Genomic DNA, 15,067 nt, shown 5'->3' with positions numbered 1-15,067 from the left:
TTTATTAATATAGGTGATCTTACCCGGAACTTGGGATTCAATGTGCTAGCATAAGCTACTGGAGGTTGTTCTGCATGTCTGGTTGCTTGACTGAAATGAAACCTGGGTCTCACTAAATGCAGTTGAGATGACAGTTGCTTCCTGGTATAATGTAAACAATCCAAAGCTTCAGAAAGATTCACACATTCATTCAAAATAAATGTTGGACTGAATTGATCCAGGACAACTCACCTTTTCCCTGAGTCCCTGGAGAGGACCCAGGAAATACTCCCTTCACCTAGGCTTTGGGAAGTTCATTGCTGAAAAGTTTCCATTCGCTAGGGCAGCTATAACAAAGTACTAGACTCTGAGTGGCTCCAACCACAGAAACTTACTGTCTCATAGTTGTGGAGGCTGGATGTTTAAGCCAAGACGTCAGTAGGACCCATGCTGTCTCTGAAGGTGCTAGGGAATTTTGGTTTAGGGTCACACCCTACTCCAGCATGACTTCATCTCAATCTACGACACCTGCCTTTGGCCGGGATCAACAGACCCCCTAGGACCACAACTGATGGGAAGCCAGTAGAATCCTACCGGATGTGTATGACAAGAGAACCAGAGGTCTGATAACCAGAAACCTAACTGCGGAGGAGAGGATCTCTCACGAATTTACCAGATCAGGTCAGTTCACAAACCCAGAGGTCCTTTAAGGAAGCAAGGTGGGTGCCTGTTAAGGTGGGCCCTGTGAAAACAGCCCAGCTTCATGCCAGCACTTTCCTCACAAGCCTTCCCAAAGGGACCTGTGGCCATTAGCCAGGGTTTGGCAGACATCACTTTTGGTCCACCACAAAGCCATTTTCCACTTTTAATGAAACAATTTTTGCTTAAACAACAAATGTGCCCGGCCTCAGGGAATGAACAGTGACTGGTCTAAACCAAACATGGCAACACTCACCTTAAAGGTGAAATTTATATATTATTAATGTATAATATATAAGCCAATTATAAAGATAATTCAAATGTTGTTGAAATCTGTGTAACATTTCTATCCAAATACCCTCTGATCCTATCTTAATATTCTTCAGCATAACCATATATCATCGCTATTTCTAAATTGGGTGTGTGTGTGTGGTAGAATAGTAGACCTGCATTAAAATTCTGGTAGTGTTATATTTCATTTCTTCTGTGGTTGCTTTGCTGTTAAAAATTTTCAAAACCTTCTTCAAAAAGTGCTAGGAAGGGGACTTCCCTGGTGGCCCAGTGTAAGACTTCGCCCCCTATGTTGGAAAATGCAGGTTCGATCCCTGGTCTGGGAGCTAAGATTCCCACATACCTTGCAGCCAAAAAAAAAAAAAAAACCAACAACAACAAAGAATAAAACAAAAGCAATATTGTAAGAAATTCAATAAAAACTTTAAAAAAGTGCTAGGAACCCTTCAAGGAGGTCAGGTATCAAGGAGGTCAGGTATCCACTCCAGGAACTCTATGCCCAGGGACAAGGTGAGGACAGTAACCTCACATATCAGGAAGATGGTCATAGCTGACATCACTCTGAGCCTAGTTCCCGTCATCCGCTGTGACACAGGCACCCTCTGCCCTGACACACTAGGAGAGGCACGTGGGGGCACCCAGCCACACCCAGCTTTATCATGTCCCTGGAGGAACCAAGCTGCCAACACCCCAGCCCCAGGGCAGAAGGCATATAAATAAATAAAATGAAAGTCACTCAGTCATGTCCAGACCCCACTCACAGACTATATAGTCCATGGAATTCTCCAGGCCACAATATCGGAGTGAGTAGCCTTGCCCTTCTCCAGGGGATCTCCCCAACCCAGGGATTGAACCCAGGTCTCCCACATTGCAGGTGGATTCTTTACCAGCTGAGCCACAGGGAAGCCTAAGAATACTGGAGTGGGTAGCCTATCCCTTCTCCAGCGGATATTCCCAACCCAGGAAGTGAACTGGAGTCTCCAGAGAAGGATAAATTAGAAACTTGGGATTAACATGCACCATATATAAAATCGACCCAGGAATCCTGGGTCGGGCAGATCCCCTGGAGAAGGAAATGGCAATCCACTCCAGCACTCTTGCCTGGAAAATCCCATGGACGGAGAAGCCTGATAGGCTACAGTCCATGGGGTCACAAAGAGTCAGACTGAGCGACTTCACTTCATATATAAAACAGATAACGAGGACCTGCTGTAGTTCACAGGGAACTCTTCTCAACACTCTGTAATAACCTAAATGGGAAAAGAACATGAGGAGAATGAATATATGCATAAGTGAGCCACTACGCTGTACACCTGAAACACATCAATCAACTATACTCCCATAAAAAAAAAGTTTTTCCCTACTCTGCCCAAAATCGGAAAAAAAAATTTTTTTTTATTGCACAAGGGTGAAAAATTCTGAGGCAGAGGAAAGGGTACCCCTTGTCACCATCTTCCCCAGGCCAGAAGCAACAAGGCATACCAGAGAACCAGCCATCACGCTCCATCCACAGCCTTGTGTACCCCCTCCATCCTCGACCCCTCCCCAAGGACGCCGGTATTAGAGATCCACATTTCTAGGGACCCCAGATCCCCACTATGTCTGTTTCTCGCCCAGTGGTGAGGGCCCAGCAACCCGGGTCAGCCCAGAGAAAACTCGGGCCCTGCCCAGGGCTCATTCCAGGGCAGAACAGTTTCTGCTCCCGGGATGGGTAGGCACGGCAGTGGGAGCTGGACGAAGGGTCCCACCCAGACTTTCTGGGAGAGAGCACAGCATGGGGGTCCGTAAGCTGCTAGAAAGAATACCTCACCAAGGGAGACCTGGGCACAAGACACAACATTAGGAGTGTTCTTTTTTTTAAGTATTTATTGCAGAGAATGTTGGACACAGTGTGACGAGTGGCTGAGTTCCAACAACTTCCATTCCAGGACGAGGAGGAAACACGTCTGCAACAGGACCACGTGGACCGTCCCGGCTGTAAGTGGGCACCCGGCCAGTGGATGCTGCCCAGGCAGAGAGCCGGCTCGGGGTGAGCCCCTGCTGGGATCCCAGACCTCCCTCTGCCCCGTCCCAGTCATTTGGCCCTGGTGGCCCTCTGAACAGAGAGAAGAGGCCTCGCTGGTTTCACCTCAGTGAGCCTGAGGTCCTGGAGAGGCGGTGACATCTAGATGCTCATGCCACTGACCAAAGGGACCCACTATGGGCAACAAGTAAGCATGGCTGGAAGTCACCAAGACTCCGGCAGCCACAGAAGCAAAGGCTGCAGTCCCCGAGTCCCAGAGGCAGCAGTGTGGCCCACTGGACCCAGGTCTAAGGAGCTTGGGGCTCCGATGGAACGTCTGGCCACAGCCTGGTCCTGGGCATCTCCCACCCGGGTTTGGCCAGAGCTGCTGCGGCACTTGAGGTCCTCAGCCCAGGCCAGGGTCACGGGATCCTGGGGCCTGACTTCACCCAGGACCACCACCCATGGACAGCAGCACATCCAACCACAAATCCACACACGTTCTCACCCAGCCTCACAAGGTGCTGGCTAGTCTGTTCTCCCAGCTACAAAATGGAGCTGGAATCTACTGCCCAGCCCACCTCTCTGGACCCCAGAGAACTCAGGGGCATGACGGCAGGCTTCCCGAGGTCGTTTTCATCAGGCTGTTTAGTACAAGAATCAAAAGTGATGACGGGGCTGGGAAAATCCTCCCAGGCCAGGGGCTGACTCCGGCTCCTGCCTTTCCCAGGCTTCATCCCCCAGGTGGAAGTCAACGAACGCCAGGACAGGCTTTTCAAATCCTTCACAGCAAAGGCAGGTGTGGCCACTGGTGTATACGCGTGCATGGACGCCGGCAGCAGCAGTCGAGGTAGCCGGTGGCACAGCTGGGAGCGGAAGAGGGCAGCCTCTCCCTCGAGCACTGGGAAGGGGGATGCGTACAACAGCTCTGTCCTTATGTCTTTCTGTGTTGCACCAGCTTACATGTTGCACCATGAGGGCAGTTGGGGCAGGGGTGGCCTTGGCCACCGGCTCCCAAAGTATTCCAGTGTAGGCATCATTGGGAAAGGGTGACCGCCAATGTCCCCTCCCTGTGTGTTTCTGGGGATCCCCACATGCAGAAGTGAACATATTGCTTTCCCAAGCATCTGCCAATGCAGACGCACGGACCCCAGGGTCTAGCCCGTGGAGGGGGCTGTCTGCTGTGGTAGAGGCTCTTCAGCTCCTGGCAGGGTGGGCTGGAGAGGGTTTACTCCCGCTGACTGAGGCAGAAGCAGCTCAGGATTCCCTGAAGATCTTGCCTCTGGCTCCAGAAGTGGCTGCAGAGAGGGCAGCAGAACCCTGGCAGGGTCCCCAGGTCCACCCAGGTGCCGCAGCCTCGGTGGCTGAAAACATCACAGCAAGTGCTTTCCATTTCACATTTTTGGGGTTTCGTGCTTCACAAGGCCCCCCAGCCGGTGAGAGAGAACAGGAGGAGCAGGTGTGGAAGCCCTCTCACCGGCCAGGGGGCAGACGCGGTCAGGCGAGCAATGCTCAGCAGCAGGTCAGACACCACGTATACAGCCCTGTGGCTGCCAACAAGGAAACAGGTGGGCTGGGGCGGGGCTTCTGGGTGCCACCAGCCAATCATGGCTCTGAGGGCGTTTCCTGGGCAATGACTGTCACACAGACCAGTGGGCCTGGAATGACCACTGTCCACAGGGATCAACGCCGGCCCGGGGGTCACAGTGGACAAGATATGGTCACTGGTGAGCTGGGACTGTGACGAGGGCTTCCTCCGGAGGCCGAGAGATGTCTACATTCTGCACAAAAATAGACACACAAGAGCACTGACCCCTGTGCCAAGAAGAGACAGACACTGCTGTCTGCTCTGCTCATCACTGCAGCTGCTGGACTCACATTCTCACCCTGAGGAGCCCCAGCTGCAGGACTTACAGCCCAGCCTTCCCTAAGAGCCAGGGGTCAAGAGTCACTTGGCACATGGTGGGTGGACAGACACCAGAACAAAGGTGGGAGGGGAGGGCACCTCCAGTTACCACTTGCTCCTTGCAGGCAGGTCAATGGTTACTCAGAAAGAGGCCATCCCCTCCTCCAGCCTCAGGTCTGGGTCAGGTGGGGAGAAACACCTAGCTGGGGATTATATCCTCATCGGGGGGCAGGAAGGGGACCAGCTCCTGGGGATGCCCTCCTCCTGGCTGTGTCACTGGGCAAATGTCAGATATGGGCCCAGCAGCCTGTAGGCATCTCTTGGTCTGCAGCTGATCTGTCCCTTGAGAGCTGGGGCCCCGGGCTCCCTGCATGTCCTGAAACCACTACCACCCCCGCCAAAACCAACAGAGAACTCAAGCTCACTCAGGAGGCCCCCAGCTGGGCCTGGCCATAGCGCTGGCTCTGTCTGGACCCCCAGGAACATGCCCACCACCCCAGCAGTGACCCCACTGCTACCTGAGGCCTGTCTCGGTGTGTGTTCACGGCTGCCACATTCAGGAATATGGACTCCACTTTACAACCTGTCAAAGGGAAGATGCACACCCATTTCCCCTCCTGAAAGGTAGCTGGGCCACAGGTAGAAGCTTCCCCCAGGAGGCAGCTTGGGGTGCTGGGGACCGAGCACAGCCTCAGCCTCACCCCAGACCTCCCACCTTAGGCATTTCTAGGTGCCCCTGGGGAAGGATGAGGCACCTTGTCAGGCCCAAGGCTCCATGCCACTGCCCAGTGCGGGCTCAGCGAGGAGCCCAGGCACCAGGCAGCGCCACGCTGAGGACAAGAAGCCTACCTCGGGGGCTGAGGACGGTCCGAGGAGCAACAAGCTGAGCTCAGTGAGGGGTCATCATGCACAGTCCTCAGGGCCCCCAAACCACCATACCCAGCCCCGTCGCACACATGAGGCCAAATCACCACGGTACCAGGCGCTCAGTGCAAAGGGGGACGAGGGGATTAACACACATTATAATGACATTGAGCTCAGCTACCACTGAGCTTTGCAATTATTGCCCCAAGGACCCAACCATGTATGGGGGTGCCTCTCCCAGTGCTAAAGGGGAAAAATCGAGACCGAGGAGGTTAGGAAGCTGCCTGAAGCCTCCGCTGGCAGAGCCCAAGGCAGGGGCACACAGTCTAAGGTTCAGGTGCTGGGTGCCATGGGGCTTTGTGGGGGATTCTAGAAAATTCAGTAGAAAAGGCCTTCCTGTGGGTGGGTGATGGTTAAGGAAAAGATCACCAGGGGGCCACAGAAATCGAAACAAAAAAATTAAAAAGCAAACTGGGGTGTTATCCTTCAAAGGGAAAAAAAAAATAGCAAACTGGATCTTGCCTAGGAAATCCCATGGACAGCAGAGCCTGGTGGGCTACAGTCCATGGGATCACAGGAGTCAGACAGGACTTAGTGACTAAACAAAAACACAGACTTGGCAGTTTCTGTTATGCCCGTGCTATAAGAATTGAAATAATTAAAAGCATTATTTGTGATATATAGGAAACAAAAAGCAAACGGGAAAGGTGGTGGGGTGGCGGCAGGAGGAATGAGCTTCTAATAGAATTTTCAAGGGAGGGGTTTGCAGACAGTTAGGAACCGTGTAGAGAGCCAGGCTGGTCACCAGGTCAGCGTGCGGGAAGCTCCCTTACCGTAAGCCACGGGGGTCAGCTTCAGGACCGTGTGCAGCGGACACTTGAGGTAGGGCAGCTGCTCTGTGGACACAGGCAGGGAGGGCTGACACTGGGGAGGACCAGGTGACAGTTCCCCGCAATCTCTCACACACCCCACCTCCCCCAGTAGGGTTTGCGTCCACACCTGCCGCCTTGTCAAGGAAGTAGGCCAGGAGGCAGCGCATCACAGCCTGGTGGCAGATGACCAGCACGTTCTCTTGCCGCTCCAGCTCCATGATGACAGGCTCGAGTCGCTGGACTAGGTCCTCATAGGACTGTAAGAGCAAGCGGGAGGCGTCCCTCAGCCCAGCTCCGGGCATAGGCATGGACACGACCTGGGGAGGGGGCTACCTTCTCCTGGAACGCCTCACCCTTCTGGAAGGTTGGGGAGGACTGGCAGTCTGACAAAGGGATCACCTCCCCAATCCCAGGGCCTGGTCCCAGTAGGATCAAGAGGGCAGGGCTGGGGTTCAGACTGCATCCAAGGGATCACCTCCCTGCCTACTCTGGGCCGTTCACTGAACCCTCAGCTGCTGGAATTCACATGCTGGCCACTGACGACTGGTGGAAAAGACTGCTCCCTGGCTGCCCACAGCACATGATGTGCAAAGAATGAGCCTTGGAGGCAGGGGAAAGAAAGCCCTCAAACTTCCCACAGTGCAATCTGTCAGCACACCTGAGCTCCCAGGTAAGACCCTTACAGCCCAGTATACCTCCCAGGTGCCGTGAGGGAGCCCATGGACCAACCTTGGGGCCTGGCAGGTTCAGAGCTTTACACTAGTGCCGGAGACCCGGCACTGGGGGTTCACCCCTGTTTTCACAGAGTGAGCAGTCTTTTCAGTGGTGGGGGGGGGGGGGTGGGGAATAAAGGCCTCAAGCTTGGAGCTGCCTTGCGCTCATGCTTTGATCTGGAATAACACCAACCTGATGCGTGTGGGTGCCCAGGGTTTCTGAGGGAAATCCTAGATTGATTCTTTTGGCAACTATCTTCCCTACCAGTTCCTCCCCATGCCCTACCCTGCCCTATCCTCTGAGCAGTTAGCTACTCTGTTTCTTTCTCACCCCACTGTTATCTGGGTGCTTCTAAATTTGGGCTCTGCCTCACAGTATGATGTGGGGAAACACTGATGCTACCCAGAGCTGTTCTGTCCCCAAGAACAGCACAGCCTGGCATTTGGACCGGAGGCTCCTGCATGAGTATGCGGATGTGTGTACACCCAGGAGCTCCTACATGGGTATACAGATGCGTGTACACGCAGAGCTGTCTGTGGGAGGTGCTTTTGTTTGGCCATTGCCCCAGGTCACCTCCGAGTAGTGGAAGACACACAAGTCCCAGGTGACGCTGTTTCTACCCAAGACCTGGGCTGCGGCAAAAGCCAGTCTGAGGGGAGGTTACAGGGGAGGTGACTTGTGGTGGCCACAACTCATGTGGGGAAGGGGAACCCCTAGGTCTGGATTCAGGGCTGGGGGTGGTGTCTGGAGCAGCAGGGAGGATGGAGTCAGCCCATGAAGGGAGAGCAAAGACGGGGGCAGCACTCGCCATCCCCCACCCAAGGCAGGGCCTGCAGCCTGGGCCACAGCCGGGAAGTGACGGAGACCACACACACCCTGGTGGCCGACCTCTGAGGCCAGGCCCCTCCTGCTGCCCACACAGCCACTGCAGAGCCCCTCAGGGCCCTGGGCCACAGGCAGGCAGCAGGTGGCAGAGACTAAGCCCCCAAATCCCACCTACCTCCCCCTTGGGGTACCGGTACCGGTACTTGTCTTGGTCTCGCAGGGCAAACTCCAGTGGATAATGGTCCTGAATCTCCTCATAGGTCATTTCCTCACAGACGCCCTAGGGAGACACCACAGTCATCACATCGCCCACTCCAGGCCCGGGGGGTCGGGGAAGGGCATTTCCTGGGCCACGGGGGCTTCCCGGCCTGGAGGTTAGAAACCAGCTGGGAAGAGTAGGCCCCCTGGGAACACTAAGCAGGGGGCACTCTTGCACTTGGAAATAGCTGTCACGAGTCTTTTCAACCCACCCATCATACACCCAGCCAGCCAGTTTCTGCCATAAAAATACACACAGAAATGTTAACTAGGTGTCTTTTCTAAAGCGTCTTTGGTTTTCTGGGCTCTAGAAATGCTACACCAGCGCACGGACTACTGTCAGTTCAGTTCAGTTCAGTCGCTCAGTCGTGTCCGGCTCTTTGCGACCCCATGAATCGCAGCATGCCAGGCCTCCCTGTCCATCACCAACTCCCGGAGTTCACTCAGACTCACATCCATTGAGTCAGTGATGCCATCCAGCCATCTCATCCTCTGTCATCCCCTTCTCCTCCTGCCCCCAATCCCTCCCAGCATCAGAGTCTTTTCCAATGAGTCAACTCTTTGCATGATGTGGCCAAAGTACTGGAGTTTCAGCTTTAGCATCATTCCTTCCAAAGAACACCCAGGACTGATTTCCTTTAGGATGGACTGGTCGCATCTCTTTGCAGTCCAAGGGCCTCTCAAGAGTCTTCTCCATCACCACAGTTCAAAAGCATCAATTCTTCAGCGCTCAGCATTCTTCACAGTCCAACTCTCACATCCAGACATGACCACAGGAAAAACCATAGCCTTGACAAGACGGACTACTGTACAAGGTATAAAGTAAGATTTCGCTTGTGTCACTCAGGCTGTACACACACGTGCAGCATAGAGTATCCTGTACAAATGCCATTTTAAAACAAAACCAAAGAGCCCAGGAAAATCTGTGGTTTGACTGGTGTCAGTCTTCCAAGGCTCAAGCCAAGACCCAGCACACAGGCTATGTCTAGAGAGGAAGCAATTAAATGCCCGTAATAAAAAGCAGGTGTTTTATGGTGTGTCTGTGTTTGTTTTTTCCCCTAGACAAGGCCCTGGGGCAAAGTCGTCTATCAAAAAGGAAATATAAAGGGGAAAATTTATATCTGTAAATGCCTATATCAAAAAAGAAAGATCTCATATCGCTAATCTAAATCTTCCACCTTAAGATCCTGGAAAAATAGCAAACTAAGCCCAAAGCAGGCAGGAGAACACAGTACAAATTCAAACAGAAATTCATGAAATAGAAAACAGAGAATAGAGAAAAGCAACAAAATCAAAAGTTAGTTCTTTGAAAAGATAAGAGAAAACTCTTACTAGGATGACAGGAAAAAAGATAGTGCAAATTATTAAACCAGGAATGAAACAGGGATATTATTAAAAAGCTTATAGAGACAAAAAAAGACTATAAGGGAATGTTGATGAACACTTCTGACTCAACAAACGTGAGTTTGAGCAAACTCCGGGATACAGTGGAGGACAGAGGAGACTGGCATGCTGCAGTCCATGGGGTCACAAAGAATCGGACATGACTTAGTGACTGAACAATAATAAAATGACAAGAAATAAGAAAACTTAGGTCAAATAGGAAAATTCTTACAAAGATACAAACTACATTGTGGGGTGACAAAAGACACACTAAAGACACACTAAAGTCCTCGACCCTGGGAACTGTGAATGTGACCTTATTTGGAAATTGTCTTTGCAGATATAATCAAGTAGATGAGGTCCAATGACTGGTGTCCTTTTAAGAAGGCCATGTGAAGACACAGGGAGACACACACAGGAAGAAGGCCACATGATGGGGGGACAGAGACTAGAGGGATGCACCAATAAGCTAAGGAATGTCAAGGATTGCTGGCAGCTACTAGAAATTTGGTAAAAAGATGGGCACTATTAGAAGGAATTCCCTGGCGGTTCTCATTGCTGAGGGCCCGGGATCAATCTCTGATCAAGGAACTAAGATCCTGCAAGTCAGGTGTGGCCAAAAGAAATGATTAGGGTGATGGCTCAGAAAGAAATGAAGGATAGTAAAGAAGCCTCTATTGTCCTAGGGAAAACATATATCATCGTGAACAGAATGTTGCTAGAAATATGAATGTTTAGGCATTTCCTGGGAGGTTCAGTTGGAAGGACTCTGCTTTAATTGCCATGGCCCCAAAGAGGAACTAAAGAGCCTCTTGATGAAGGTGAAAGAGGAGAGTGAAAAAGCTGACTTAACACTCAACAAGCAAAAAAACAAAGATCATGGCATCTGGCCCCATCACTTCATGACAAATAGATGGGTAAACAATGGAAACAGTGACAGCCTTTATTTTCTTGGGCTTCAAAATCACTGCAAATGGTGACTGCAGCCATGAAGCTGAAAGACGCTTGCTCCTTGGAAGAAAAGTAATGACAAACCTAGACAGCATATTAAAAACCAGAGACATCACTTTGCTGACAAAGGTCAGTCTAGACAAAGCTATGGTTTTTCCAGTAGTCCTGTATGGGTGTGAGAGTTGGACTGTATAGAAGGCTGAACGTGGAAGCATTGATAATTTGCACTGTGGTATTGGAGAAGATGCTTGAGAATCCCTTGGACTGCAAGGAGATCAAACCAGTCATTCCTAAAGGAAATCAATTCTGAATATGCATTAGAAGGACCGAAGCAGAAACTAAAGTTCCAATACATTGGCCACCTGATGTGAACAGCCAACTCATTAGAATAGACCCTAATGCTGGGAAAGATTGAAGGTAGGATCATTAGAAAAGACCCTGATGCTGGGAAAAATTGAAGGCAGGAGAAGGAAATGACAGAGGATGAGATGGTTGGACGGCATCACCCACGCAACGGACATGAGTTTGAGCAAGCTCTGGGAGATGATGAAGGACAGGGAAGCCTGCCGTGCTGCAATCCATGGGGTCGCAAAGAGTCGGACCTGACTGAGCAAGTGAACAACTGAACAGCCATGAAAAGATGACTAACAGGTCACAGATATTATCAGTAGACTAGTTTCCAAACTACAGATAAATAAGGGGATCCAGAGCACCTAAGAAAATAATCAGATTAACTCCAAAGAAAAAAGAAAAATCAACGCTTCTCTGCAACACCAAGTGTTACAGCCACATTCATGTCCCTGAAAGGTACATATCAGATCTCTCACCTGAGTCAGGGAGCTGTTAGCTGCATGAGAAAGAAGTCAGGGCTGGAAACCTCCCAAAACTTCCACCAACCACAACTGATGAAAAGCCACAAAATGGATTAAAGAACCTATAAAATGGGTCCCCCAAACTGCTTCCTCTTTCTAAAGAGTTCATCAACGCTAAAGAGCTAAAACATGGAGAAGGGAATGACAACCCATTCCAGCATTCTTGCCTGAAGAATCCCATGGAAAGAGGAGTCTGGCAGGCTACAGTCCACAGGGACACAAAGAGTCAGACACAACTGAAGCGACACAGCACACACACACATATGTACACTCTACATGTTAAAAACAATTAAAAACAAAAAGAGCTACACAGATTAAAAAAAATAAAACCATGATGCTGTACTCTGCCCAATTACAGTAATGAAGAAAAAAAAAGCAGATGGAAACAAACAGAAATAATACATTCTCATAATTCCCAATAGAGTCAAGAATTGTTTTCCTGTTACTAATTTGGATAAGTATATTTCAGTTATTCCTTTATTTATAAGAATTCTACTTAAGAATGTCTTTGAAAAGCTGTAGGTAATGAACATTGGAATAATAAAAAACATTGCTTGCCTTCCAAATCACAGAAAAGATGATGTTTATACATGGGAAAAAAATGAAGAGAAATTTGCAAGCCATTGGGTAAAAAAAGGACAAAGACAGCAATTGCAATAATAAATATAAATGGGTTTAGATTCCTAAATGAAAAAAGCTCTTAGGTCAAAAAATAAACCAAAGATATGGTCCTTTCATCTAAAGAAATGACACAAAGAGGTTAAAAATAAAAAGGAGTGGGGCTTCCCTGGTGGTTCAGTGGTAAAGAATCCGCCTGCTAATGCAGGAGACACAAGTCCGGTTTCTGATCTGAGACGATCACACATGCCACAGAGCAACTAAGCTACCGGCAACTAAGGCACCACAACTATTTAGCCTGTGCTGCAGAGCCTGGGAACCAGAACTACTGAGTCCACGTGCCGCAACTACTGAAGTCTGTGCACCTCGGAGCCTGTGCTGAGCAACAAGAGAAGCCACCGCAATGAGAAGCTGGAGAATCACAACAAAGAGGAGCCCCCACTCACTACAGTCTCCTGCACTGCAGGCAGATTCTTTACTGACTGAGCTACAAGGGAAGCCTAAAGAAAGTTGGCACAGCAACAAAGACACAGCACAGCCAAAAATAAAATAGATTTTTAAAAAATAATAAAAGGGAGTAAGTATAGCCAAAACATATGGATGAAAAGCTAGGATGGCAAATTTAAACCAAAATGAGATATCGCCTCATACTCATCAGAACTGTCTGTCCAAAAAAACCCAGAAAAATAACAAGCACAATAATTGGCACAGATGTGCAGAAATCAGAACCCTTGTGCACTGATGGTAGGAATCTATAAAGGTGGAGTTGCTGTGGAAAAAAACACAGCAGTTCCCCAACAAAATAAAAATAGAATTACCATATGATCCAGTAATTCCACTTTTACATATGTACCAAAAAGAAATGAAAGCAGTGTCTCAAAGGGACATTTACACACCCATGTTCTTAGCAGCCCTATTCACAATAGTGAAAAGGTGGAAACAACCCCAATGTTCATAGATAAAATGAATGGATATGCAAAATGTGGCATACACATACAGCGGAACCATATTCAAACTGAAGAATGGGATCCTGACGTTTGCTACAACATGGATGAACCCTGAGGACACGATGACAAGTGAAAGAAGCCAGTCACAAAAAGACAAATACTATCTGATTCCACTCATGTGATACACTTAGAACAATCATACACACAGAATCAAAGAGACAGAAAAGGGAACGGTAGCTGTTAGAGGCTGAGTGAGGAGGAAAAATGGGGGCTATTGCTTAATGGGTACAGAGTTTCCATTTTTCAAGGTGAAGAGTTCTGGAGGGACTTTCTTGGTGGTCCAGTGGCTGGTACTCTGTGCTCCCAATGCAGGGAGCCTGGGTTCAAGCCCTGGTCAGAGAACTAAATCCCAAATGCCACAACTAAAGATTCCACATGCTGCAACTGAGAACTGGTGCAGCCAAATTAAATAAAAATAAAATAAATATATATTTTTTAAAGTTCTGGAGGTGGACAGTGGTAATGATTGAATATTATGAATGTACTTAATACCACTGCACTGTGTGTTTAAAAATGGTGATTGGAAAAAAATAAATAATAAATAAAATAAAATGGTGATTGGGACTTTCCAGGTTGTCCGGTGGTTAAGACTTCCACTGCATGGGGCACAGGTCTGATCCCTGGTCAGGGAACTAAGATTTGGCATGCCAAATGGCACAACCAAAAAAAATAAAAAGGTGGTTAAGATGATAAGTTTTATGTTATTTGTATTTTACAAAAAATAAAAGGAAAAAGAACACCAGAATGATAATATTCAAATTGGTCAAAGTATCCATGCAAAAAGTATTTTATAGTAGACAGTAACTATCCAAAATGAAGGCTGAGCCACAATGGAGTAACTGGTACCACATTTGCTCTGGGTCCAACAGGAGCAATTAAAAAAAAATGAAAACAGACAAAATCATGCAACAATTGTTTGTAGACTTGAGACAACAGGCAGAGCAGGGCTATGATCCTCCAGAAGAGCCACAAGGAGCCTACAGCTGCTGCAACTTACTACACAGGCACTTCCTGGACTGCAGAGCAGAACATCACAGGGAAAGAAATAGAAGACACACAAAAAAGAACAAACCTGAAGTCTAAACTGTAAAGTTCACTGGATGAGTTTAATAAAAACAGAAGTAAAGATAAGCGAACCTGAAGACACAGCAATAGAAAGTACCCAAACGGAAGTTCAGGAAAATCAAAAGACTGGGAAACAATGAACAGAAGCTCGATGACCTGTGTGATTATCCCAGAGGTTGTATACACTATACCAGGTGGTCTAACACACATGTTGTTGGAGTCCAGAGTAGGAGGCAGGGTGGCAGAAAATGTATTTGAAGACATGATGGCTCAATTTTTTTTTTTTTCAAATTTCCTATTTAGAAACCCAGAAATCCAAGAATCTTAATGAATTTCAGCAGGATAAACATGAAGTAAAACATACCAAAGCATATCATAATCCAACTACTTAAAATCAATAATAAACAGAAAATAGAGTAAAAGAAGATACATTGTACACAAAACAAAGATGAGACTGACTGCAAACTTCTTGCCAGAAACAATGTGACCCAGACGACAACGGAATAGCATTTTTAAATGCTCAAACAGAAGGCAGGCTCTGCTGGTTCCTCTCATTTGCCACTCCACATCTTTCGACTTTTCTACCTGCTCTCTGCTTCCAGAAGACTGACCTCTGTGGACACATCGACAAGGCTCCCGTGGCCACTAATTTCTTTTTGGGTTAGGCCATGGGGGACGTTGGCAGGAGGTCACAGGACGGAGGGGAGTCAAGCTGAGATGTTATTTCTGACTCCCTCTTATAGAAGTTGCTTTCAGCAGTC

General features: G+C 48.7%; 1 protein-coding gene across 7 annotated transcripts in view; it reads right to left on the bottom strand.

The window, feature by feature from the left end:
• Positions 1-3,601: 3,601 nt before the first annotated feature.
• Positions 3,602-15,067, bottom strand: part of PFKFB4 (6-phosphofructo-2-kinase/fructose-2,6-biphosphatase 4) — a 38,542-nt gene continuing 27,076 nt past the window's right edge. For all 7 annotated transcript variants that reach the window (XM_069562139.1, XM_069562141.1, XM_069562138.1 and 4 more), the window contains 5 exons: positions 8,328-8,432; positions 6,741-6,870; positions 6,575-6,637; positions 5,396-5,460; positions 3,602-4,752 (listed from right to left, as the gene is read on the bottom strand). In XM_069562139.1, the coding sequence (XP_069418240.1) occupies positions 4,693-4,752; positions 5,396-5,460; positions 6,575-6,637; positions 6,741-6,870; positions 8,328-8,432 (423 nt within the window). In that variant the 3' untranslated portion in view covers positions 3,602-4,692. The remainder of the gene's footprint in view (positions 4,753-5,395; positions 5,461-6,574; positions 6,638-6,740; positions 6,871-8,327; positions 8,433-15,067) is intronic.

The sequence above is a fragment of the Ovis canadensis genome, chromosome 19 (genome assembly GCF_042477335.2).
Source record: "Ovis canadensis isolate MfBH-ARS-UI-01 breed Bighorn chromosome 19, ARS-UI_OviCan_v2, whole genome shotgun sequence".
NCBI lineage: Eukaryota > Metazoa > Chordata > Mammalia > Artiodactyla > Bovidae > Ovis > Ovis canadensis.
This window is presented reverse-complemented; position numbering and strand designations above follow the sequence as displayed.